Here is a 24,446-nt window from a genome sequence, read left to right on the forward strand (position 1 = left end):
CAACAAAGTTCATTGATCAATTTATTCCAATAACCTGAAAGACTGATGTGACTGAGATCCTGCACAGACTCAACTGATCTGTTCAGCAGTGTTTCTCTAACAGGAGGAGACTCTCCCTCCTACAGAGGAAACAGAGACACTGAGGAACCAGACCAGAACCTGAACCCAAAGCCAGGATAAAGAGGTTCAGTGAATGTGGTGTTGAAGGTGTGGAGGTGGATCAGTGAGTCAGAGGAGACTCTGTAGAAGGACAGAGTGCCAGCAGGACAGTCCACATACACTCCTACTCTGTGAGAGACAGAGGAGGAGGAGGAGGAGGAGGAGGAGGAGGAGGAGGAGGTGATGGATGTTATTCTGTTATTGTGACAGGCAAAGTAACCTTCATAGTCAGAGCAGAACAGTCTCCAGGACTGATCATTCCATCCAAACACACACTCTCTACTGTTTCCTTTCCTTCTGATTCTTCTGGAACTCACTGATACATCAACTCTTCCTCTATACTCGACCTCCCAGTAACAGCGACCAGTCAGACCAGTTCCACACAGCAGCTGAGGCCACCAGTCAAACCTGTCTGGATGATCAGGATATGACTGATCCTTCTCCACATATGTCATCGTTCTGTTGTTGTCAGACAGTTTGATGTTTCTGTTCACTGTGTTTGTGTCCAGTTTGAGTTCACAGGAATCTGATGGAGAGAAGAAGAAGAAAACAGCTGCAGTTATTGATCCATCATCTGTTGATTGATGGACAGTTTGATGATGACATCAGAGATGTGAATGAGTGATGTCACAGTTTGAAGATGGCTGAATGTGCTCTGCTTTGTTTTCATCAGTCAAATTAAAGACACACTTACACTTCCTCAGACCTGGTCTCAACCATCGGACTCCAGCAGGCTCCACCCTGAAAGGAGGAGGGGGGTCAGAGAAGCACCTCCTCTTTCAGCATGCGAACATGGACGTTACATCACTCTCATACACACAAACACAACATGTTGATCCGGCCTGCTTCTCCCTGCTGCCCCGAAACCTCTTCAGCTCGGGGTTCAACCAGTATTTTATGTTGTGATCAAAGGACAAAGGTTTCCTACATGTGTGATTGTTCATGTCTCACTCACATCCACCATCAACCAAAAAGACAGACAACATGTTTCCAGCTCTTCCTCCTCTTTCACACTGACTGACTGTGGCTGCAGCAGCCTCTTCATACCTGAGAGTGTCCAGTCTGCAGTGAGGATCCTCCGGTCCAGCAGACAGCAGCTTCACTCCTGAGTCTCCTGGATGATTGTAGCTCAGGTCCAGCTCTCTCAGATGGGAGGGGTTGGATCTCAGAGCTGAGGCCAGAGAAGCACAGCCTTCCTCTGTGACCAGACAGCCTGACAGCCTGAAAACACACAGAACAACACACATGGAAGATCATCTGAGGGTCCTGCTGTGTCCGTCAAATCATTGCTCTCAAAATGCAGAGATCTGATAGGATGAGCAGCATCACGTGGAAGAATTTACAACACATAATAAGTCTCAACAGTTTCTGTGTTTCAGGTCAACGACGTCACACTCGACACTTCACTTCCTGAGGTCCTCAGCGACACCTTTGTGGTAATTAATCATGACTGAATCAGGAATAAAGTGACGTCCACTTATCAAAGTCATATGACAACAAAACAGAAATGAGGATTTCCATCTCAGCCAGACTTCATTAATAAAAGGAACACTGAGAGAAAAAATCTGCAAATCAATATATGTATGTGTCAAACAAACGTGTGGACTTCTGAGGTTAAATAAGGACGTCAACGCTTTTACAACAAACAGTAACTTGATCTGACCTGAGAGTTTCCAGTGCACAGTGTGGACTCTCCAGTCCAGCAGACAGCAGCTTCACTCCTGAATCCCACAGGTTGTTGTGACTCAGGTCCAGCTCTCTCAGACTGGAGGACTGTGATCTGAGGACTGAGGACAGAACTTCACAGCTTCTCTCTGAGAGGTTACAGCCACTCAGTCTGAAGAAGAAGAAGAAAAAGAACATTTATTTTAAAATGTTGAGTCTCTTCTCTGCATGTGTTCAAATCTTTGCTGTTCCATCATAAACATGTTGAAGATGTGACAATAAATCATCACTGAACCAGGAATAAACAGACATCCAGAAACCAACATCACAGGATATAAAAAAATGAATCTGGTAGAAAATGAGGCTCATTGATATTCTGAGTTTTTGTGAAATCAGAAATAATTTCACAGCCTTCAGTCGAACATCGTCTTTTGTGTGAAAAAATACTATGCATGAATCTGAATGTGTGAGTTTGATTTAAAAAATCTCACAAATGAAAGTTTAGCTGTAGAAATATTTTTCCATGTTTGAAAAGGTTTTGTGCAAACAGATAATCTGAATATACTTCAGATATTTTCAGCAGTGAAGTTTCAGAGTCTGAGAGACTGAAACACAAATTTCCTATCTTTTTGAGTGACACTGAAGTTTCAGCTACAAGTTCACTGAGCTGATAGGAAATAATTCACTGAGCATCTCTCAGTCCACGCAGGCATCCATTCATTGTCCTCATGTCTGTAAGAACACAGCTGTGCTGCTGTTCCACTGACTGAAAGCTCAGAGTTGTGTGATATATGCAGAGGAACAGTTAGAGGCTGTGTTCTGTGGAGCTCTGGTTGTGTCTGTGGTTGAGGGTGTCACACACACTAAAAGAATGATGAAGGTACAGAATCTAGAGACCACTTTGGATTCTGGTTTTATGTTTGGTCCTGATTTACTGTCAGTTTCATTTGACACTGCTGGTACTGCAGCTAATAGAACAACTGATGAGTTTATTGGTATTTATCATCGGCTCGTAGCTTTCTGTCAGCATGTCTCTCTTGTCTTATTTGCAGGGACAGTGTTGATGAACCAAACATCTCTTTTTTTGGAATCTGCACAGAGGCTGATGAAGGAAACCTCAGTGAACAAAGAAAGCTGTTTTGTCAAACTTACATCGTAGTTCATCCTCCAGAGCTACACGTGATACAGCCTCTATGCTTGTCAATACAAACAGTAACTTGATCTGACCTGAGAGTTTCCAGTGCACAGTGTGGACTCTCCAGTCCAGCAGACAGCAGCTTCACTCCGGAATCCCGCAGGTAGTTGTTACTGAGATCCAGCTCTTTCAGACTGGAGGACTGGAATCTGATGACTGAGAACAGAACTTCACAGCTTCTCTTCGAGAGGTTACAGCCACTCAGTCTGAAGAAGAAGAAGAAAAAGAAGATTTATTTTAAAATGTTGAGTCTCTTCTCAGCATGTGTGAAAATCTTAGCTGTTCCATCATAAACATGTTGTAGATGTTGATTCATTGTCTTCACGTCTGTAGGAACACAGTCATGTGTCCTTCATGAGAGGACAGTGTCAGACCTGAATCCAGTTCCTGAGTCTCATGTTTAAACCTGCTGGACGAAGTTTAAAGTTTCAAACTCTCGAATGTGCAGTTAAAAATAAACAGGAGGCTCTGAGAGTGACTGAGTGCTGAAACTAATATGTGAAGTGAATGATTTAAAGGATCAGCAGTTTTCTGCCAGCATTCCTCTCTCGTCTTATGTGCAGCAACAGTCTTGATTTTCCTCTTTTATTTTTTACATTCTCCAAAGCTCTCCATTATAACAACCTGTTCCTCTGGACTGAAGGAGCGGGGACATGATTGGTCCTTTTTGTGGTGACAAAGAGTAAAATGATGAAGCAAACATCTCTTTTTATGGGGACGTGCACAGAGCCTGATGAAGGAAACCTGAGTTAACAAAGGAAGCTGATAACCACCGTCGTGATGCCGTTATCTCTGCCTGGACTTCGTGTTTAGTTGAGGCAGCTCACACAGAGGAAGCCTGGCTTGGTCCAATTTGTTTTGTCCTTCATCCCACTGAGCTTCACATGAGACAGCCTCTGTGCTGGACTCAAACTGCTGACTCACAGTCTTTCAGAATTCACGTTTCCCATGACTCAGCACTCTGATCAATATTCAGTTCATCAGGTTTAATGACCCATGCTGCACTTTGTGAAACCTCACTGCGGAAAATATTCCTGCACAGATTTTAATTACAGATTTGCAAAATATTTCAACAGCTACGAAACTTTATGACACATCCGCAAACTTGAATTTGAGGGATTTTTGTTTTTAGTTCACACATTCAGACACGTGCACACATTTTTCTGACATGCACAGAAAAGATGATCTACAACTGCAGACTGGTAAATTATTTCTGATCATCATTTCACGAACTCAAAATCATCAATCTGTCAGAGATCTGAAAGTTAACAAAGTAGACTGAAAGATTCAAATCCTGACATGAGAGAGACCATTTAAACTAAATGAATCTCTAAAAGTACAGAACTAACTTAAATCTGTCAACACAAACAGTAACTTGATCTGACCTGAGAGTTTCCAGTGCACAGTGTGGACTCTCCAGTCCAGCAGACAGCAGCTTCACTCCTGAATCCCACAGGTTGTTGTTACTCAGGTCCAGCCCTCTCAGACTGGAGGACTGGGATCTGAGGACTGAGGACAGAACTCCACAGCTTCTCTTCGAGAGGTTACAGCCACTCAGTCTGAAGAAGAGAAGAAAAAGATCATTTATTTTCAAATGTTGAGTCTCTTCTCAGCGTGTGTTCAAATCGTTGCTGTTCCATCATAAACATGTTGTAGATGTTGATTCATTGTCTTCATGTCTGTAACAACACAGTCATGTGTCCCTCATGAGGGGACAGTGTCAGACCTGAATCCAGTTCCTGAGTCTCATGTTTCAACCTGCTGGATGAAACTTAGTAGACTGAAAGATTCAAATCCTGACATGAGGGAGACTGTTTAAATTAAATGAATCTCTAAATGTACAGAACTAACTTAAATCTGTCAACACAAACAGTAACTTGATCTGACCTGAGAGTTTCCAGTCTCCAGTGTGGATCCTCCAGTCCAGCAAACAGCAGCTTCACTCCTGAATCCTTCAGGTTGTTGTTACTCAGGTCCAGCTCTCTCAGACTGGAGGACTGTGATCTGAGGACTGAGGACAGAACTCCACAGCTTCTCTTTGAGAGGTTACAGCCACTCAGTCTGAAGAAGAGAAGAAAAAGATCATTTATTTTCAAATGTTGAGTCTCTTCTCAGCGTGTGTTCAAATCGTTGCTGTTCCATCATAAACATGTTGTAGATGTGACAATAAATCATCATTAAATCACGAATAGACAGACATCTAGAAACCAACATCACATGATATAAAAAAAATGAATCTGGGAGAAAATGAGGCTTATTGATATTTTGAGTTTTTGTGAAATGATCAGAAATAATTTCACAGCCTTCAGTCGAACATCATCTTTTGTGTGCATGTGAAAAAATAGTATGCACGAATCTGAATGTGTGAGTTTGATTTAAAAAATCTCACAAATGAAAGTTTAGCTGTAGAAATATTTTTCCATGTTTGAAAAGGCTTTATGCAAGCAGATAATCTGAATATACTTCAGATATTTTCAGCTATATTGTTGTGTAACTTGATCTGACTTGAGAGTTTCCAGTGCACAGTGTGGACTCTCCAGTCCAGCAGACAGCAGCTTCACTCCTGAATCCTGCAGGTTGTTGTGACTCAGGTCCAGCTCTCTCAGACTGGAGGACTGGGATCTGAGGACTGAGGACAGAACTTCACAGCATCTCTCTGAGAGGTTACAGCCACTCAGTCTGAAGAGACACAGGAAGGAAGCAAACAGTAAGTTAGATATCAGAGTATTTATTGATGAATAAACTTGACTATCTCTGTACTTACAGAACTTTCTTGGAGGCTTTGACCACTGGCAGCAGCCTCAGAAGAGCCTCCTCTGAAGCAGTGAATTTCTTCGGGTCAAACACGTCCAGATCTTTTTCTGATGACAGTAAGATGAAGACCAGAGCTGACCACTGAGCAGGAGACAGTTTATCTGTGGAGAGACTTCCTGAACTCAATGACTGTTGGATCTGATCCACCAGAGAACGATCATTCAGTTCATTCAGACAGTGGAACAGATTGATGCTTTGCTCTGTAGAAGGAGTCTCTTCAATCTTCTTTTTGATGTACTCAATTGTTACCTGATTGGACTTTGAGCCACTTCCTGTCTGTGTCAGCAGGCCTCGTAGGAGATTCTGATTGGTCTGCAGTGACAGACCCAGGAGGAATCGGAGGAACAAGTCCAGGTGTCCATTTGGACTCTGTAAGGCCTTGTCCACAGCACTCTGGTGGAGATGTGTTAGTTCATGTTCTCTGTCTCTTAAGACATTCGACCACCAGGAGGTTGTTTGGTCTTCTGACAGCAGATTGACTTCAGACTTGATGAAGGTCAGATGAACATGAAGAGCAGCCAGAAACTCCTGAACACTCAGATGGACGAAGCAGAACACCTTGTCCTGGTACAGTCCTCTCTCCTCTTTGAAGATCTGTGTGAACACTCCTGAGTACACTGAGGCTGCTCTGATATTGATGCCACACTCTGTCAGGTCTGATTCGTAGAAGATCAGGTTTCCTTTCTGCAGCTGCTCAAAAGCCAGTTTTCCCAGAGACTCAATCATCTTCCTGCTCTCTGGAGTCCACTGAGGATCAGACTCAGCTCCTCCATCATACTTGATGTTCTTCACTTTGGACTGAACCACCAGGAAGTGGATGTACATCTCAGTCAGGGTCTTGGGCAGCTCTCCTTCCTCTCTGGTCTTCATCACATCCTCCAGAACTGTAGCAGTGATCCAGCAGAAGACCGGGATGTGGCACATGATGTGGAGGCTTCGTGATGTCTTGATGTGGGAGATGATTCTGTTGGCCTGCTCCTTGTCTCTGAACCTCTTCCTGAAGTACTCCTCCTTCTGTTCATCATTGAACCCTCTGACCTCTGTCACCACATCAACACACTCAGGAGGGATCTGATTGGCTGCTGTAGGTCGTGTGGTTATCCAGAGGCGAGCAGAGGGAAGCAGTTTCCTCCTGATGAGGTTTGTCAGCAGCACATCCACTGAGGTGGACTTTGTAACATCAGTCAGAATCTCATTGCTGTGGAAGTCCAGAGGAAGTCGACACTCATCCAGACCGTCAGCGATGAACAAAACCCTGAACTCTTCAAACCTGCAGATTCCTGCTTCTTTGGTTTCAGGAAAGAAGTGATGAACAAGTTCCACCAAGCTGAACTTTTTCTCTCTCAGCACATTCAGCTCTCTGAAAGTGAATGGAAACATGAACTGTATGTCCTGGTGGGCTTTGTCTTCAGCCCAGTCCAGAGTGAACTTCTGTGTTAAGACCGTCTTCCCAATGCCAGCCACTCCCTTTGTCATCACTGTTCTGATTGGTTCATCTCGTCCAGGTGAGGGTTTAAAGATGTCTTCACATCTGATTGTGGTTTCTGGTCCGTGTGGTTTCCTGGATGCTGTTTCAATCTGTCTGACCTCATGTTCATCATTGACCTGTCCAGTCCCTCCCTCTGTGATGAAGAGCTCTGTGTAGATCTGATTCAGGAGGGTCCACTTTCCTGCTTTAGCGATCCCCTCAAACACACACTGGAACTTCTCCTTCAGGTTACATTTAAGTTTAAGGTGACAAACTGAGGCAAGATGTTCTGAATGAAGACACAACAAATAAATCATTAAGTGATTGATAAAGTTCAGATGAATGGTCCATCTGTTGAGACATCAGTGAATGTTCCACTGATCCAGCAGTTAAACCTTTAGAGAAATCCTCTTACTGCTCTGCAGACGCTCAGCCAGCTCCTCCTCCTTCATTCTCCTCAGGAAGTGCTGTGTGATCTTCAGAAATGCCTCTCTGCTGCTCCTCCTCTGCTCTGCATCGTCATCCTCATCCTCCCCCTGACTCTCTAAGCATTCTGGGTCATCTGAACTCAGAACTGTCTTGATCTTCTTCAGCTCGTTCCTCACAAAAGAGACAATGTTCTCCTCCAGCAGCTGGAACAGAAGATGATATGAATGACACAAACTGAAATCATGGAAGCAAACATTAGATCCATGTTGGACAGACTGACTGTCCACTGGTCTAAAAAGGGCAGCGTGGAGATTATTGTGAACAGAACAGGTGTGAAAGCAGCTGTTGTACATGTACAGACCATAAATATGGAGTCCAGGTGGGTTTGTTGCTGCTGGGCAGACTGACCACTGGGAACCTCTGAGCTCTCCTGGTGGACTCTGTGGAGGAATCATGAAGAATTAGCTCACATCACGTCCGTCCACACAGAGACAAACACCAGCTGAAGGTCCTTTGAGCTGAAGTGTTGTTTCCAACATCGAATCAGATGGTTTCCACTGACATTAAAGTGTTGCTCGTACTGCTGATCCCACCGTGAATCAACAGTCCAGTCTGCATTTCTGTGCAGCTTTCACTTTACTGTGTTGGTTCACCAGCTTGTCTGGTTGAGTCCCTCCAGTTCTCATTGACCCCTATAATACTGTGGACAGCATCACACAGCTCACACAAGCTAACTGGATGCTACCTGTCTAGCACAAATTAGCAGTGAGTCACAATAAAGTGAGTGAATCATGAGAAAAGTAAAGAGAGAAGCAGAGAATACTGGATCAAAGCAAAGCTGAGGGTGATTTCACATCCAGCTGTGTTTCAAATGAAAGCTGGAACGTTCTTCTCTGGACTACATGAAGGAAACAGGTGCAGCTGTTGCTCATAGAAGTTGTTCTGGCTCTTTCTTTTATTCTTGGACAACATGTATTTGTTCTTGTCTACGTCTTTGACACACACCACATATTTGAGCTTTGTCTTCTCTCTGAGCTCCTGCAGCCTTTAGTTACCCATAACACCCTTTTCTGCATCAGACGTCTTCACAGAGGCACAACTCCAGCCTGATGTGAGGCGCCATGATGCCGCCGTCAGTGTCGTTCTTGACTTTGTGAATCCATCAGCAGCATCAATCACAAACAGACTGTGTGTTTCCTCAGACTCTCTGTGTTGCTTCATTCTGTGTTTCACAGCAGCTGATCTCAGTCCAGCTGTTATCACTGACATGTTTGTGTTTGTGTTGTCACATGACTGAAAACCACAACATGTTGATTTGATGGAGGAACTCAGTGGAATCAGGGTTAGCCTTCGTTAGCATCTGTTAGCCTCAATCAAGTCACTGTTTTATGCTCATGCAGTCATCAGTCAGCAGGTGTGTGTGGAGGAAATGTTCAACTGGAGTCAAGAGTTGAAGGGTTATACTGGGCAGCTTCGATATGTGAGGATACAAACGAATGAGAAGAAGAACGATGCTGAAAATAAACAAACAGGTTTAAAAAACTTCTCTGGATAAATAACAGTTCAAACAAGAATCTGTAATATTTTGATGTTATTAACAGTTTACCTCTTTGCAGCAGACGGTCGATCTCCTTTAAAGTCAAGGAGGTGACCCATCGACCGTTCACTCTTCAAGGACACACAGCTGGGTTCAGGTCCAGGTCCAGACTCAGAACCAGGTCCAGGTCCAGCAGAGGCTGGTCTCCCATTGATCCTGTCAGACACAGAGGAAGACCACCAGGGATGGAAATGGACTTTTTCTTCTTCAGACTCAGAAGCTGCTGGAGAAACTAGCAGCTATCAACAAGAAAAGGATCAACACACCAAAGTTCAATCAAACATGAAGCTGAATGATTTCAGTCTGTGGATCATCGCTTCATTTGTCCATCAAATCTTGGACCAAAGCAGGACTCAACGGACTGATTTCTGAGCAGATTTTACTGTGATTGACAGACAACAAACTAAACTGTGGAGTCCATCAGCACCGACTCTGTTGGTCTGTTTTCTAACGTTTGCATCACGAGACTCAGCACAAATATCCTGACTGTTATTTAGAGACGATGGTCACTGAAGCATTTTAGTCCAACATTCAAAGAGGAAGTTTGATGGTAAAGAGACTTTGGAAGGTCCCCACTGGATTTGTGCTGAAGCCTCATATTGTCCTCAGCTTTCAGTGTCCACATGTGGACATGTCAGTGCTGTTTAGGGACAGACTGGACAAATGTCCTTCAACACTAATCTAGCTCTAACCTTCATCATCATTCTAGGACAACATGAACATTAGAAGGACAACTGGTCAGACTGGATTTAATGAGGACAAACATCAGCAGTGGACAACATGAGGAGGACATATGGACATTTCAGGTCAAATTGTCCAACACGAGTTTAATACTGAGAACAACTTACTGTCTATCAGAGACATGTTGCTGTTTAAAAGAAATGGGGAAATCCATTGACTGGTCGCTCCTGAAGGACACACAGCTGGGTCCAGGTCCAGGTTCAGGACCAGGTCCAGGTCCAGGTCCAGGTCCAGGTCCAGGTGAGGCTGGTGGGTCCTGCTGCTCTGGCCTTCAACACAACACACACAGAGTTTTGAGTGTGAATAATGATGGTGAAGAGATTCGAGTGCTCTGACATGGAGACGAGTCCTGGACAGTCAGAGATCCTGGTCTCACCTCTGAGCTTCCGTCTGGCCGTCATCGTCCCCACACAGACTGGTTTTAGAGGGACGGACTCCCTCCTCTCTGTCCTCACACCGATTCATGCTGCTGAACTCACGTCAGCTCACACACACTTTGATCTGGAGAGGAAACACAAATCATTCATGTGCACATCAGCTGAAATCATCCTTTCATGGTTTCTCCTGTCCAAATATCAGCTGCTCCTCCTCTGATTGGCTGTTATCTCGTCTTTCATATCAGTGTCAGCTGAATGCAGTCAGACAGCAGTGTGAGGCCGAGCTGCTGTACTTCTATCAGTCCACTAGATGGCGCCATGAAGCTGCAGTGAAGTGAACACACACTTGATGCCTGGACGACTGTTGACATCCACTGACACACACTGACTGAATCTGACAGGAAGCTTCAGTTTGTGGAATATTCAGTAAATTCAACATGACTGAAAGTTTCTTTACGGCTGAATGATCCTCGATATTAACAAAGTGGTCGTGACGTAAAAGTGGACCGACTGTGACAAAGCGTCTCCAGATGATTGTGATGGACCTCAGCTCGACACGTTCGACAGGTTTCACATTGAGAATTGTTCTTTACATTTTACTGCATTCGTGGATTTTACATTGAATTTTTCTGCTCTGTTGTTCTTCTTTTGCACAAAACCACCATCACCTTTGCACTGCCCTCATTCCCACTGTCTCAGGTTTTGCAGTATAACTTGTATATTACACTCATACTGCACACAGTACATGATTATCTGTGTATATGTGTATGTATATATATGTACTGTATCTTCCTGTAGTTTTCGTTTTTATTTCTTTTGTGATATTTTTCGAAACTTTGCTCTGTTTCAGTGTTTTATTCTCATGTCAAATCTTGGAGGAGCTGTAACTGCATTTCATTGGTCAATCCTGTTATAAAGATAATAAAGCTGAACATTGAACCTTGATAAGGAGCCAAAGTCCACAGAGGCAGCGCGATGATTAAACTGAGATCAAAAATGAAGCTTCACTTCACACAAACTAATGTGGCAGCAACAAAAATTAGATTTCACCTGTGAGAACAAAGTCCATCAGAACGGCTCCTTGAACAGTTAGATTACTGGATTATTGTATCACTGATGGGTAACGAGTACTTTAATGTTGGAGTTGGTCGACGTGGAGCAACTTTTAACTGTTTTATCGACTTTGAGGAAGTTAAACAAACTGATCATTTGTTTTGATTTAAAGTCTTAATTTGAAAAGTCACAAAATGAAGTAAAAGTCAAATATTTATGGAGTAGAAATAATCAAACAAAATACAAGTACATCTAGACTGTACTGAACTGCAGTACATGAGTAAATTAGTTTCTTTCCACCACTGAGAGATCCTTTCAAAATAAAAGCCTGTCTCAATCAAGCCCTCTCAGGTCATATTAACGGAGGAATCTTTATTTGATTCTTGATCACATTGAAGCACAAAGTGAGAAAAAGAAGCAACACTCGTTGCTGTTGGAGGAGAGTTCAGAGCTCTGACAGCTCATTTAGTGACACAGTTACAGATTGAATTGAGAAATAAAAGGTTTCAGCTCCTCACAGCCCTCTGAATGCTCCTTCCTGCTGTCTCCACATCAACTATTGAGGATCAACTCGCTCTGCTTCTGCTCTTATTCCAGCGTTTACACTCACAAACATCCACACAACATGGCCGATGTTTTTAACGGAGCTGCTTTCAGCTCCTTTGTCCAGAGATCACAGTTAAACTCAGAGTTTGGAGAAACAATGGACGGAGCTGCAGATCGATGCCGTTTGTGCTGAAGCTAAGCTAACGACAGCTTGAGTAAAAAACACCTGAAACGAGTTACTTTACCTTCAGCTGGAGCTTCAGAGGAGAAAACAAACTGCGACACACTGAAGGCAGGAAGTGAAAGTAAAGTTTAAACACTCGCCCAAATGGAGAAACCAGTTTACACCAACAAAAGTGATCAAACTGGCCGACAAGCCCGAACTTGCAGGTCTGTTTGAAGCTGCTTCGTTAGTTTGGGACGCTTCAGCTGCAAAGACAGCTGGTCCGGCTGCTTCTGATGATGATCGGACGACATGATAGAGTCGCTCTGTGGGTTATTTTAGCTGTGTAGCAGCAAAAGGAACGGAGCTGCAGACGTCAGATGGAGTCAATCGACTTCATGATATGAACCAAAGATAAACAAAGCAATGAACAGCTGGAAAAGAGCCTCTCCTCTTCGACTGCTGAGACTGTCTGTGTGCTTCTCTCCCTTCAGATTTGAGTATTTTTTCATCAGAAACCAACACCTGCTGTGTTTTGTATGTATAATGGCTAAAAGGCTGCTTTACTGTGACTCTACAAGTGATTGAAGTTTACAGGTTTGTGAGATTTGGGTTCTCATCAAACACACTTGTGGCCGTCAGATTGGACTTTTGTCCAGTGTTGTCAGGAAGGAAGCATGTTAGCGCCATCGTGTCTTCCATTGGAATTCATTTCTGTGTTAATGACTCAGGATGATGAGACATCTTTGCTCTTTCTTATCTGTTACCTCTGAAAGAACATTTCTGCACCCCGAGTGATAAAAAGCACCTTTATATCCAGGTACAACAATGTACTTGCTGCGAAGGTGCTGAACTGTTAGCCAATGAGCTACAGCTGGAGCCACACGCCATGTTGTACCTTTATGAGGCACAAATGTTCCCTTACAATCAGAGACAAAACGGATTTAAAAAACAATGAAACTGAATCCTTTTTTACATGTGAACTGATCAGTTTTCAGTGGATTTCAATGAGAACGTCGCTCTGCTGGGAAACTTGTAGCACGTCACAAAAAGCAAAAGGTGGAAGGAGCCATTCGCTAATCGATGAGCGCAACAAAACTCCACTTCACAGCGTACACGCAACAAACTGAGCGGAAAGTACATCGACGAGACACAAACTCGTGATTCACATGCAGGGTTAGAGTCGGTGTTTCAGCACTGACGCTGAAGGCATCGGGCTTTGAGACATTCATCAGTCACTTCTGAAGGCCAAACACACATGTGGAGCACCGATTTACAGATTTAAAGAGGAGGCTTCAAATTCTGAGCATAACATGGAGAAAATTAACAGGATATTAAATCTGCATCAAACACATTCAGGAAACTCAAATGTGGGATTTCAACTCCTTCCAGGAATTCCATGAAAATAAAAACATGAATTGAAAAATTAGAGCTTGAAAACAATCAGTTAATGAGTTACTTCACTGCATTTTTCCTGGCAGCAAATCAGGATTTTTCAGCGTGACGCTGGAGCCTCCTGGGTTCAAGCCCTGAAGTGTGAAAGGTTTGGATGATTTGCAGCAGCAACATGAAGACAGATTCCAAAGATGAGATGTTTCAGACGCCCAGGCAGCACACTCGCTGCATCAGCTGTTTTTATCATCAGGGGTTTTAACAGGAAGGTTTAAAGGTGCAGCAGCATGAAGAGCATGAGACACGAGGAGGTCTGAAATGGGAACCAACTATTCTGGATGGAAAACAAACTCAGTTTATATGACGGGTTAGTCTTAGTCTGAGTACTTAGTTTAGTCTTAATCATAAAAAGTGAGAAGTCAAATGGACTTAATCTGTATGTGATGACCCACTGAAGACATCATTTCATCATATATTAAGGTAATCAACCATTCGTCGAACAGGACATTCATTTTTCAGTTTAGCCATATTTTTTCTGGATAAATGCAGCAAATTTACATTGAAAGTTCCCTGTAAACAGAGAGGTGGACTTTATGGGTGCACTTAGTGTCTATTTTTCAAACTACGCTCATTAAAAGAAGAAGCAAAGAAAACACTAACACAGCTGACCAAGTCTACAAAATCCAAGCTTTAAATCAAGCATGTCTGCAGGAGATGGTTCATTCCTGAATCCAAGCAATCGTTCAATGTTGGTGTATTTATGTGAGGTGGACCGTCAGTACTGCAGGACAGTCCAGACGCCTCCTCTCCCACAGTGATGGTCCATCTGTCCTCTGAAGACAGACATCAGGAGGTTCAGTCGGGCCCTGAAGTCCATTCCTGCATTGCATAAAAAGAACAACACTAAAAGTCACTGCAGCTCGTTCAGACTCAAAACTCCTTCACAGACTGAATGACCTCAACTGGAAATGTTTATTTTACAGTGGCAGCAATTTCATGACACCGTCGAGACGTCTTTATGTGTCTTCAGACGCTCATTTTGTCGACTTTCACATGAAATTCAACAGACACCAACATGGATTTCTGTTGTCAAAAGACAGAAAACGCTTTGATTGCGACAGATAACGACAGCGACATGTTTTTACACCACCAACAGCTGGAGGCAGTAAAAACACATCAACATTACTCCAGTATCCAGAGAGAAATCTCGTCCATCGTCCTTGTGAGTGTCCTGGACTCTCAGATCACTGCATCATACAGATGGTCCCAACATTGAGACAGCACCTGAAGAGGACTAAACCATCCGGGACCACAGGAAGGTGATGGACTCCAGAAGCAACTGACATGCTCCAGGATGCATGGAGTGTCATGACTTGGCGTCTCAGAGAATCCCTGAGGACAACAACAACAACATATATCAACATATACAAAACAGCAGGTCTGTGCTTCAACACCTTCTACAGCAGGTGTGAGAGGTCCCCGACCACAAACTCTGATGGCCCACTGTCCCCCCACTGAGGGTTCTGCATGATGCCAGAGCCAGACAGCAGGCCAGGAGGACAGTGGCAGTGGTTTGACTCTAAAGTTCTGGCCATCTCTGACACATCGGACCTTTATTGATACTTGAATCATTTACATTCATGCTGCAGCAAGTCTGTCTTTATTTCTGATGGTTCACACTGGATTCATTTCAGGAACTGAAGAGAAAATCAATCAGCGTCTTCAAAAACTCTGGATGTGCACAGTTTTCTTCAAACCAATGAAAACATGGTGTGAAGCTGTGAGAATATTTGAAGCTGTTCCAGTAAAAGACCAGCAGAGACGGACTCCTGTTTCAATAAAGCTTCATGAACAGAAATAAGACAAACATCAACATCCAGCAGCAACTCTTCAAAGTCAACCATCACAATGAAAATCCACACAAACCATCAGCAGCACAGACTGCTGCAGCCACCAGAGGGCAGCATCACACTGAGCTTCACAGGCTCACCTGGTCAGTGACCAGGTCGCCACGCAGGAGTTCTAAAGAAAAGCTAAAGAGCAGCTTCCTGCCACAGAAACATGGAGGAGACAAAGGAAGGAACTGAGCTGAAACTGTAAAGGTCAGGCCCTTTAAGGTCATCTCATGTGTTTTCATCCCATGATCTTTAACCTACATGAATGTCTTTCATAGCCTAGAGTCGTAAGGATAACATGACTGGTGAGAGCCACTTCTCCACTTCTCATAACAAAAAGGCAGGTGGCACTCTGGTTGTTGACAGTCTTGTCTCCTCTTCTCTGTTTGTGATGTCCATTACATTTAGATACGCGCTTCACACAACACACCCTCATACAGGTTTTTTATCACATGTCCAGAACAAGATATGGTATGCCCAGGCCTTGGGAACTGACCAATTATATTCTCTAACGTATATCTGATTATTGTACTGGGTTTGGTCAAACCCAACATGATAAATGTGAACTTTTGTCTGACAACTATGCTTATTCTGGCGGGGAGATCCTGCGGGAGCTCTGTCAGTCTGAGACCAGCGCTGTATTACCTCAATAAATACTTTGACTGTGAACTGAAGATTGCTTCGGACCGTTCTTGGGCTTTCAACAAAGAACCGGGCGAACAGACTGAGGATCCGAAAGAGTCGCAGGGATGCACTTGTTGTCCGCCAGCTGCGTGTGTGTCCTCCTCATCGCCGCGCTCCTCCTCCAAGTGAGCGGTTTGGAGACTGTTACAGGCCTGTATGGAGAAACACTCGAGATCCTGTGAAACACTGGAGCCATAAAAGCAGAAGACAGGGAGAAAATAATAATTTGGGTCCCGTAAGCGTACTGACTATTACACCAGACCACTTATCCGCTTTGACAGCCATTGCTCTTTATTGTTCACTCATTTGTTGTTGTGTTGTTGTTTACCGTCATGTTTTAAACAAACATTTTTGCTACAAAGGACAACGTCCTGAAGTCTTGTTAACATATGACTGAGATAGAAAGGGTTACAAAAAAGTGAAAAACACAAAGGCACTGTCTTTTCTTCAACTCATTTATTTGAGAAACAAAAGGTTTAAACATTGAAAAAGCTACTGCAGGAAAAGGGCAGACATAAAATACTGCATGTGAAACATTCCTTAATGATATATGGATAACTGTAATCACCAGACATGAGGATGAACAAATCATTTAAACAGCTACAAGAACAAACAAACAAACAAACAAATAAATGAAGGAGTAAAAAACATAAATAAATAAGTAAATGCTTAAGACAGAGAGAAAGGGGGGCAGGTGCCACAGAATGCATTTCATTCTAGTAGAGGCTCCAAACTATTCCCAAAAAGGGCCGTGTGGCTGCAGGTTTTTTCCTCTGACCGATCAAGAGCACGCAGTCTGACCAATCAGCTGTCTGAAGACTGGGATCAGCTGATGAAATGAGTCAAGTCTGTTGTGCTGCTGCTCGGCTCGAAAGAAAACAAAAATATTTTAAATATAAATATTTTATATTTTAAACAAAAATAACATTTTAGAAAGGCATCAGTCTGGTTTTAGGATGAACCATAGTACCGAGACAGCCCTTTTAAAGATTTTAAACGATATCAGGTCCAACTTGGATAACCACAAGCTCACAGTCTTGGTACTACTGGATCTAACCGCTGCCTTCGATACAGTAGACCATCGCATTTTATTAGACAGGCTGAGGCACCTGGTCGGCCTCTCAGGTACTGCTTTTAACTGGTTCGTCTCATACCTCACTGACCGACACTTCTTTGTAAGTTGGGATGCATGTTCCTCAGGAACCCATGAGATCAAGTGTGGGGTTCCCCAGGGGTCAATTTTAGGTCCAACTCTTTTTAACCTGTACATGCTACCCCTCGGGGACGTCATCAGGAGGCACGGCATCAGCTTCCACAGTTATGCTGATGATATGCAACTGTACATTGCCGTGCCTCCTGATGACACAGGGCCAATTGATGCTCTTTTTAACTGCATTTTAGACATAAAGTCATGGATGGCAGAAAATTTCCTTCAGCTCAACCAGGACAAAACAGAGGTCTTAGTCATCGGTCCTGAAGGCCAGAGAGAGAAACTTTTACCTAAACTACAAGATCTTAAACCAACACATTGTGTAAAAAATCTGGGCGTGATTTTTGACTCTGAGCTTACTTTTATTCCACACATCAAAAACATAACAAAGATAGGTTTTTACCATCTCAAGAATATAGCCAGAGTTTGCCCGTTTCTCTCTCAGGCCAGCACGGAGGTGCTGATGCATGCTTTTATCTCCTGTCGCTTAGATTACTGTAATGCCCTGCTCTCTGGCCTTCCCAAAAAGAGTATCTTCAACCTTCAATTGCTACAGAATTCAGCCGCACAAGTGCTGACGAGGACCAGAGGGCGGGAGCACATTACGCCAGTTTTAAAATCGCTGCATTGGCTCCCCGTGCATTTCAGGATAGATTTTAAGGTTCTTTTATTAGTTTTTAAATGTCTTAATGGTCTTGCGCCTTCTTATTTATCTGACCTACTTTTACCCTACCAACCCTCGCGGACCCTGAGGTCCTCCGGTACTGGCCTCTTAACCATACCAAAAGTAAGAACTAAAACACACGGGGAGGCGGCCTTTAGTTATTATGGACCCCGATTGTGGAACAGCCTGCCGGAGAGCCTCAGTGTCGCAGAGACTGTTGATGTTTTTAAAAAGAGGCTCAAGACCCACCTTTTTAATCAGGCTTTCAATTGATTTGTTTGATTTATCTTATTCCTTTAATCACGTTTCTTAGCATGTCTATCTTTGTTATTTTAGTTGCATGTTTTAACAACATGTTTAATTTGCTATTTATTTCATTTACTCATTTTATTTAATTTTATGTTTATGTCTTAGTCCCTTGGTTTTTAGCTCCAGTGTTTCCTCATGGGGGTCCTTGGTTTTTAGCTCCAGTGTTTCCTCATGGGGCCCCCCTCACTGGGAAATGCTTCTGGCCCACTGATGGGGGCGCTGCTGAGGGGACGGCTCTGGCCTGGATGGCTGGAGACCTCCGCACCCTGGTGTGGGGCCTTCTGTCTCCCTGGATTGGGGTGGTCTCGGGTGGCGCCCCCCGGTCATGAGCCGGGGGCCCTCTCAGTGTGGATGGCCCCCACAGGTGGCTTACTACTTATCTTATCCGTATGGGTGCGTGTGTGTCTGTGTGTGTGTTTCTGTATGTGGTTATGGGGGCGGGAGGGCTGGGTCTTCTTCTCTGTCATTTTTAGCCTCTGTGAGGCACTTTGTGTTGCTTTTTAAGTATGAAAAGTGCCATATAAATAAATAAAGTTTGAAGTTTGAAGTTTGACATTTCAGGTCAAATTGTTCAACACGAGTTTAACACTGAGAACAACTTACTGTCTGTCAGAGACATGTTGCTGTTTAAAGTCAATCAGGTGACCCTTTGACTGGTCACTCCTGAAGGACACACAGCTGGGTCCAGGTCCAGGTCCAGGTCCAGGTCCAGGTTCAGGTCCAGGTCCAGGTCCAGGTCCAGGTCCAGGTCCAGCAGAGTCTGGTGGGTCCTGCTGCTCTGGCCTTCAACACAACACACACAGAGCTTTGAGTGTGAATAATGATGGTGGAGAGATTCGAGTGCTCTGACATGGAGATGATTCCTGGACAGTCAGAGATCCTGGTCTCACCTCTGAGCTTCGGTCTGGCCGTCATCGTCCCCACACAGACTGGTTTTAGAGGGACGGACTCCCTCCTCTCTGTCCTCACACTGATTCATGCTGCTGAACTCACGTCAGCTCACACACACTTTGATCTGGAGAGGAAACACAAATCATTCATGTGCACATCAGCTGAAATCATCCTCTCATGGTTTCTCCTGTCCAAATATCAGCTGCTCCTCCTCTGATTGGCTGTTATCTCGTCTTTCATATCAGTGTCAGCTGAATGCAGTCAGACAGCAGTGTGAGGCCGAGCTGCTGTACTTCTATCAGTCCACTAGATGGCGCCATGAAGCTGCAGTGAAGTGAACACACACTTGATGGCTGGACGACCGTTGACATCCACTGACACACACTGACTGAATCTGACAGGAAGCTTCAGTTTGTGGAATATTCAGTAAATTCAACATGGCTCAAAGTTTCTTTACGGCTGAACGATCCTCGATATTAACAAAGTGGTCGTGACGTAAAAGTGGACCGACTGTGACAAAGTGTCTCCAGATGATTGTGATGGACCTCAGCTCGATATGTTCGACAGGTTTCACATCGAGAATTGTTCTTGACATTTTACTGCATTCGTGGATTTTACATTGAATTTTTCTGCTCTGTTGTTCTTTTGCACAAAACCACCATCACCTTTGCACTGCCCTCATTCCCACTGTCTCAGGTTTTGCAGTATAACTTGTATATTACACTCATACTGCACACAGTACATGATTATCTGTGTATATGTGTATGTATATATATGTACTGTATCTTCCTGTAAATCTAATTTAGTTTTCCTTTTTATTTCTTTTGTGACATTTTTCAAAACTTTGCTCTGTTTCAGTGTTTTATTCTCATGTCAAATCTTTGAATACATTTGTATCTGTGTTCTGTGTGTTCAGTGTGGAGGAGCTGTAACTGCATTTCTTTGGTCAATCCTGTTATAAAGACAATGAAGCTGAACGCTGAACCTTGATAAGGAGCCAAAGTCCACAGAGGCAGCGTGATGATTAAACTGAGATCAAAAATGAAGCTTCACTTCACACAAACTAATGTGGCAGCAACAAATATTAGATTTCACCTGTGAGAACAAAGTCCATCAGAACGGCTCCTTGAACAGTTAGATTACTGGATTATTGTATCACTGATGGGTAACGAGTACTTTAATGTTGGAGTCGGTCGACGTGGAGCAACTTTTATCTGTTTTATCGACTTTTAGGAAGTTTAACAGACTGATCATTTGTTTTGATTTAATGTCTTAATTTGAAAAGTCACAAAATGGAGTAAAAGTCAAATATTTATGGAGTAGAAATAATCAAACAAAATACAAGTACTTCTAGACTGTACTTAACTGCAGTACTTGAGTAAATTAGTTTCTTTCCACCACTGAGAGATCCTTTCAAAATAAAAGCCTGACTCAATCAAGCCCTCTCAGGTCATATTAAAAGAGGAATCTTTGATTTGATTCTTGATCACATTGAAGCACAAAGTGAGAAAAAGCAGCGACACTCGTTGCTGTTGGAGGAGAGTTCAGAGCTCTGACAGCTCATTTAGTGACACAGTTACAGATTGAATTGAGAAATAAAAGGTTTCAGCTCCTCACGGCCCTCTGAATGCTCCTTCCTGCTGTCTCCACATCAACTATTGAGGATCAACTCACTCTGCTTCTGCTCTTGTTCCAGCGTTTACACTCACAAACATCCACACAACATGGCCGATGTTTTTAACGGAGCTGCTTTCAGCTCCTTCATCCAGAGTTCTCAGTTAAACTCAGAGTTTGGAGAAACGATGGACGGAGCTGCAGATCGATGCTGTTTGTCCTGAAGCTAAGCTAACGACAGCTTGTGCTAACGAGTAAAACATTTCAGAGTTGATTCTTTACCTTCAGCTGGAGGCTGAGACGGAGAAAACAATCTGTTCCACAACGTCCAGAGAGAATGAAAGTACAGTCCAAACAGCCAGAGAGGCCTGAGAGAGTTAAACTTTAATCACATCTGACTGACACTGACATCAGTTTTCATCAAGTTCATGTTTTATTGAGCAAATAAAGATGAAATACATGTTGACCCTTGATCGCTGCCAGCTGAGGATGTGTTCACCTGGGCTGCAGGAAGTGTCTTTAGTGAGCTTTAAAACCTGAGATCACTTTAACTGAGTGTTAGTTACTGTGATCAAATCAAGTTCTTCTCTGGTTTTATCAAACACAACTGAAAAAGTCAAACAATCCAATAATTCAATGAACATTTTTTAGTTCTACAGAGACTAAAATCACTGATTTTTACTGTAGTCTGGAAACAAAAACGTGCTGAAGTACATATGAGACGATAAACTGCAGTTTGTGTGAGTGGACATTGTCAGGGACACTTCCCAGCATGCACCACGACAAACACACTCATTGCTTTAAGTTTCACTGGATGAGTGTTCCTGCTGTTCCTGCGTTCCAACAACAACAAATATCAGCTTCTGTCAGCAGGTCTGCCTCACAACCAAAACCATCATGAGGTCCAAAACCACAAGCCCTGCTTCACCAAACAGCTCAGTGAACTCAGAGCTGATTCAAGCACCAAGACCAGAACCAGCAGCCGTCTGGAACCCACTCAGGACCATCACTGCCTACATGAAGAAAGGTCCTGCTATCAGCCCGTCCTCCAGAGCAGCTGAGGAACTCAACACCTTCTACACCAGGTGTGAGAGGTCCCCGACCACAAACTCTGATGGCCCACTGTCCCCCCACTGAGGGTTCTGCATGATGCCAGAGCCAGACAGCAGGCCAGGAGGACAGTGGCAGTGGTTTGACTCTAAAGTTCTGGCCATCTCTGACACAGTGGACCTTTATTGATACTTGAATCATTTACATTAACGCTGCAGCAAGTCTGTCTTTATTTCTGATGGTTCACACTGGATTCATTTCAGGAACTGAAGAGAAAATCAATCAGCGTCTTAAAAAACTCTGGATGTGCACAGTTTTCTTCAAACCAATGAAAACACGGTGTGAAGCTGTGAGAACATTTCAAGCTGTTCCAGTAAAAGACCAGCAGAGACGGACTCCTGTTTCAATAAATCTTCATGAACAGAAAGAAGACAAACATCAACATCCAGCAGCAACTCTTCAAAGTCAACCATCACAATGAAAATCCACACAAACCATCAGCAGCACAGACTGCTGCAGCCACCAGAGGGCAGCATCACACTGAGCTTCACAGGCTCACCTGGTCAGTGACCAGTTCACCACGCAGGAGTTCTGGGTCCTGAAGTTCAAATCAAAGACCGTCAGAGGAACGTGGCTCCTCACAGGCCGGCTGATCGTTCCTCTTTCTACACAAGCAAGAAAAGCTAAAGAGCAGCTTCCTGCCACAGAAACATGGAGGAGACAAAGGAAGGAACTGAGCTGAAACTGTAAAGATCAGGCCCTTTAAGGTCATCTCATGTGTTTTCATCCCATGATCTTTAACCTACATGAATGTCTTTCATAGCCTAGAGTCGTAAGGATAACATGACTGGTGAGAGCCACTTCTCCACTTCTCATAACAAAAAGGCAGATGGCACTCTGGTTGTTGACAGTCTTGTCTCCTCTTCTCTGTTTGTGATGTCTGTTGCATTTCGATACGCGCTTCACACAACACACACTCATACAGGTTGTTTATCACATGTCCAGAACAAGATATGGTATGCCCAGGCCTTGGGAACTGACCAATTATATTCTGTAACGTATATCTGATTATTGTACAGGGTTTGGTCAAACCCAACATGATAAATGTGAACTTTTGTCTGACAACTATGCTCATTCTGGCGGAGATCCTGCGGGAGCTCTGTCAGTCTGAGACCAGCGCTGCATTACTTTATATGTGACCTCAATAAATACTTTGACTGTGAACTGAAGATTGCTTCGGACCGTTCTTGGGCTTTCAACGAAGAACCGGGCGAACAGACTGAGGATCTGAAAGAGTCGCAGGGATGCACTTGTTGTCCGCCAGCTGCATGTGTGTCCTCCTCATCGCCGCGCTCCTCCTCCAAGTGAGTGGTTTGGAGACTGTTACAGGCCTGAATGGAGAAACGCTCGAGATCCCGTGAAACAATGGAGCCATAAAAGCAGAAGACAGGGAGAAAATAATAATTTGGGTCCCGTAAGCGTACTGACTATTACACCAGACCACTTATCCACTTTGACAGCCATTGCTCTTTATTGTTCACTCATTTGTTGTTGTGTTGTTGTTTACCGTCATGTTTTAAATAAACATTTTTTCTACACTACACTCCTTGAAGTCTTGTTAACACAAGACTGATATAGAAAGGGATACAAAAAAGTGAAAAACACAAAGGCACTGTCTTTTCTTCAACTCATTTATTTGAGAAACAAAAGGTTTAAACACTGAAAAAGCTACTGCAGGAAAAGGGCAGACATAAAATACTGCATGTGAAACATTCCTTAATGATCTCTGGGATAACTGTGATCACCAGACATGAGGATGAACAAATCATTTAAACAGCTACAAGAACAAACCAACAAATAAATAAATAAAAGAAGGAGTAAAAGAATAAATAAATAAGTAAATGTTGAAGACAGAGAGAAAGGGGGGCAGGTGCCACGGAATGCACTTCATTCTACCAGAGGTACGTCCAAACTATTCCCAAAAAGGGCCGTGTGGCTGCAGGTTTTTTCCTCCGACCGATCAAGAGCACGCAGTCTGACCAATCAGCTGTCTGAACACTGGGATCAGCTGATGAAATGAGTCAAGTCTGTTGTGCTGCTGCTCAGCTTGAAAGAAAACCTTCGGCCACTCGGCTCTTTGTGGAATAGAACAAAAAAAAAAAACAAAACAAAAAACCCTCTTCTGCTAACAATAGTCGTTGGGTTCCATTGATTGCATTTCCATTTGATTTGAGGTCAAAATCACTGCTTTTTAATGGTTTGTAAGTGTAGGACTGATGGTCGTTGTTACTTCCTAAGGTGGGTGCAATGACTTGTTTTGTCCACTAGATGGAGACAAGTGACTACGGACACAACAGTTTATCTGTGTTGAAGTCTAGGACCCACTGCTAAAGAACAATGAGATACTCCTTTAACACCGAGAGCTTTGACCTTTGTCCCTGTCTGTCTGTCTGTCTGTCTGTCTGTCTGTCTGTCCATGTCAGTGTGATCCATTAGTCCTGTGCTTTTTTTCATTGCAGCGTATTTGAAT

At 43.5% G+C, this 24,446-nt stretch overlaps 1 protein-coding gene across 1 annotated transcript in view; it reads right to left on the reverse strand.

Annotated features, from left to right (window-relative positions):
• LOC143316316 (neoverrucotoxin subunit alpha-like) overlaps positions 1-24,446 on the reverse strand; it is a 78,170-nt gene continuing 53,724 nt past the window's right edge. The window contains exons 3-5 of the mRNA XM_076724203.1: positions 1,207-1,380; positions 854-900; positions 1-685 (exon numbers count right to left, since the gene is read on the reverse strand). Coding sequence (XP_076580318.1) covers positions 120-685; positions 854-900; positions 1,207-1,380 — 787 coding nt within the window. The 3' untranslated portion in view covers positions 1-119. The remainder of the gene's footprint in view (positions 686-853; positions 901-1,206; positions 1,381-24,446) is intronic.

This window comes from Chaetodon auriga, chromosome 23 (assembly GCF_051107435.1).
Source record: "Chaetodon auriga isolate fChaAug3 chromosome 23, fChaAug3.hap1, whole genome shotgun sequence".
In the NCBI taxonomy this organism is placed as follows: domain Eukaryota; kingdom Metazoa; phylum Chordata; class Actinopteri; order Chaetodontiformes; family Chaetodontidae; genus Chaetodon; species Chaetodon auriga.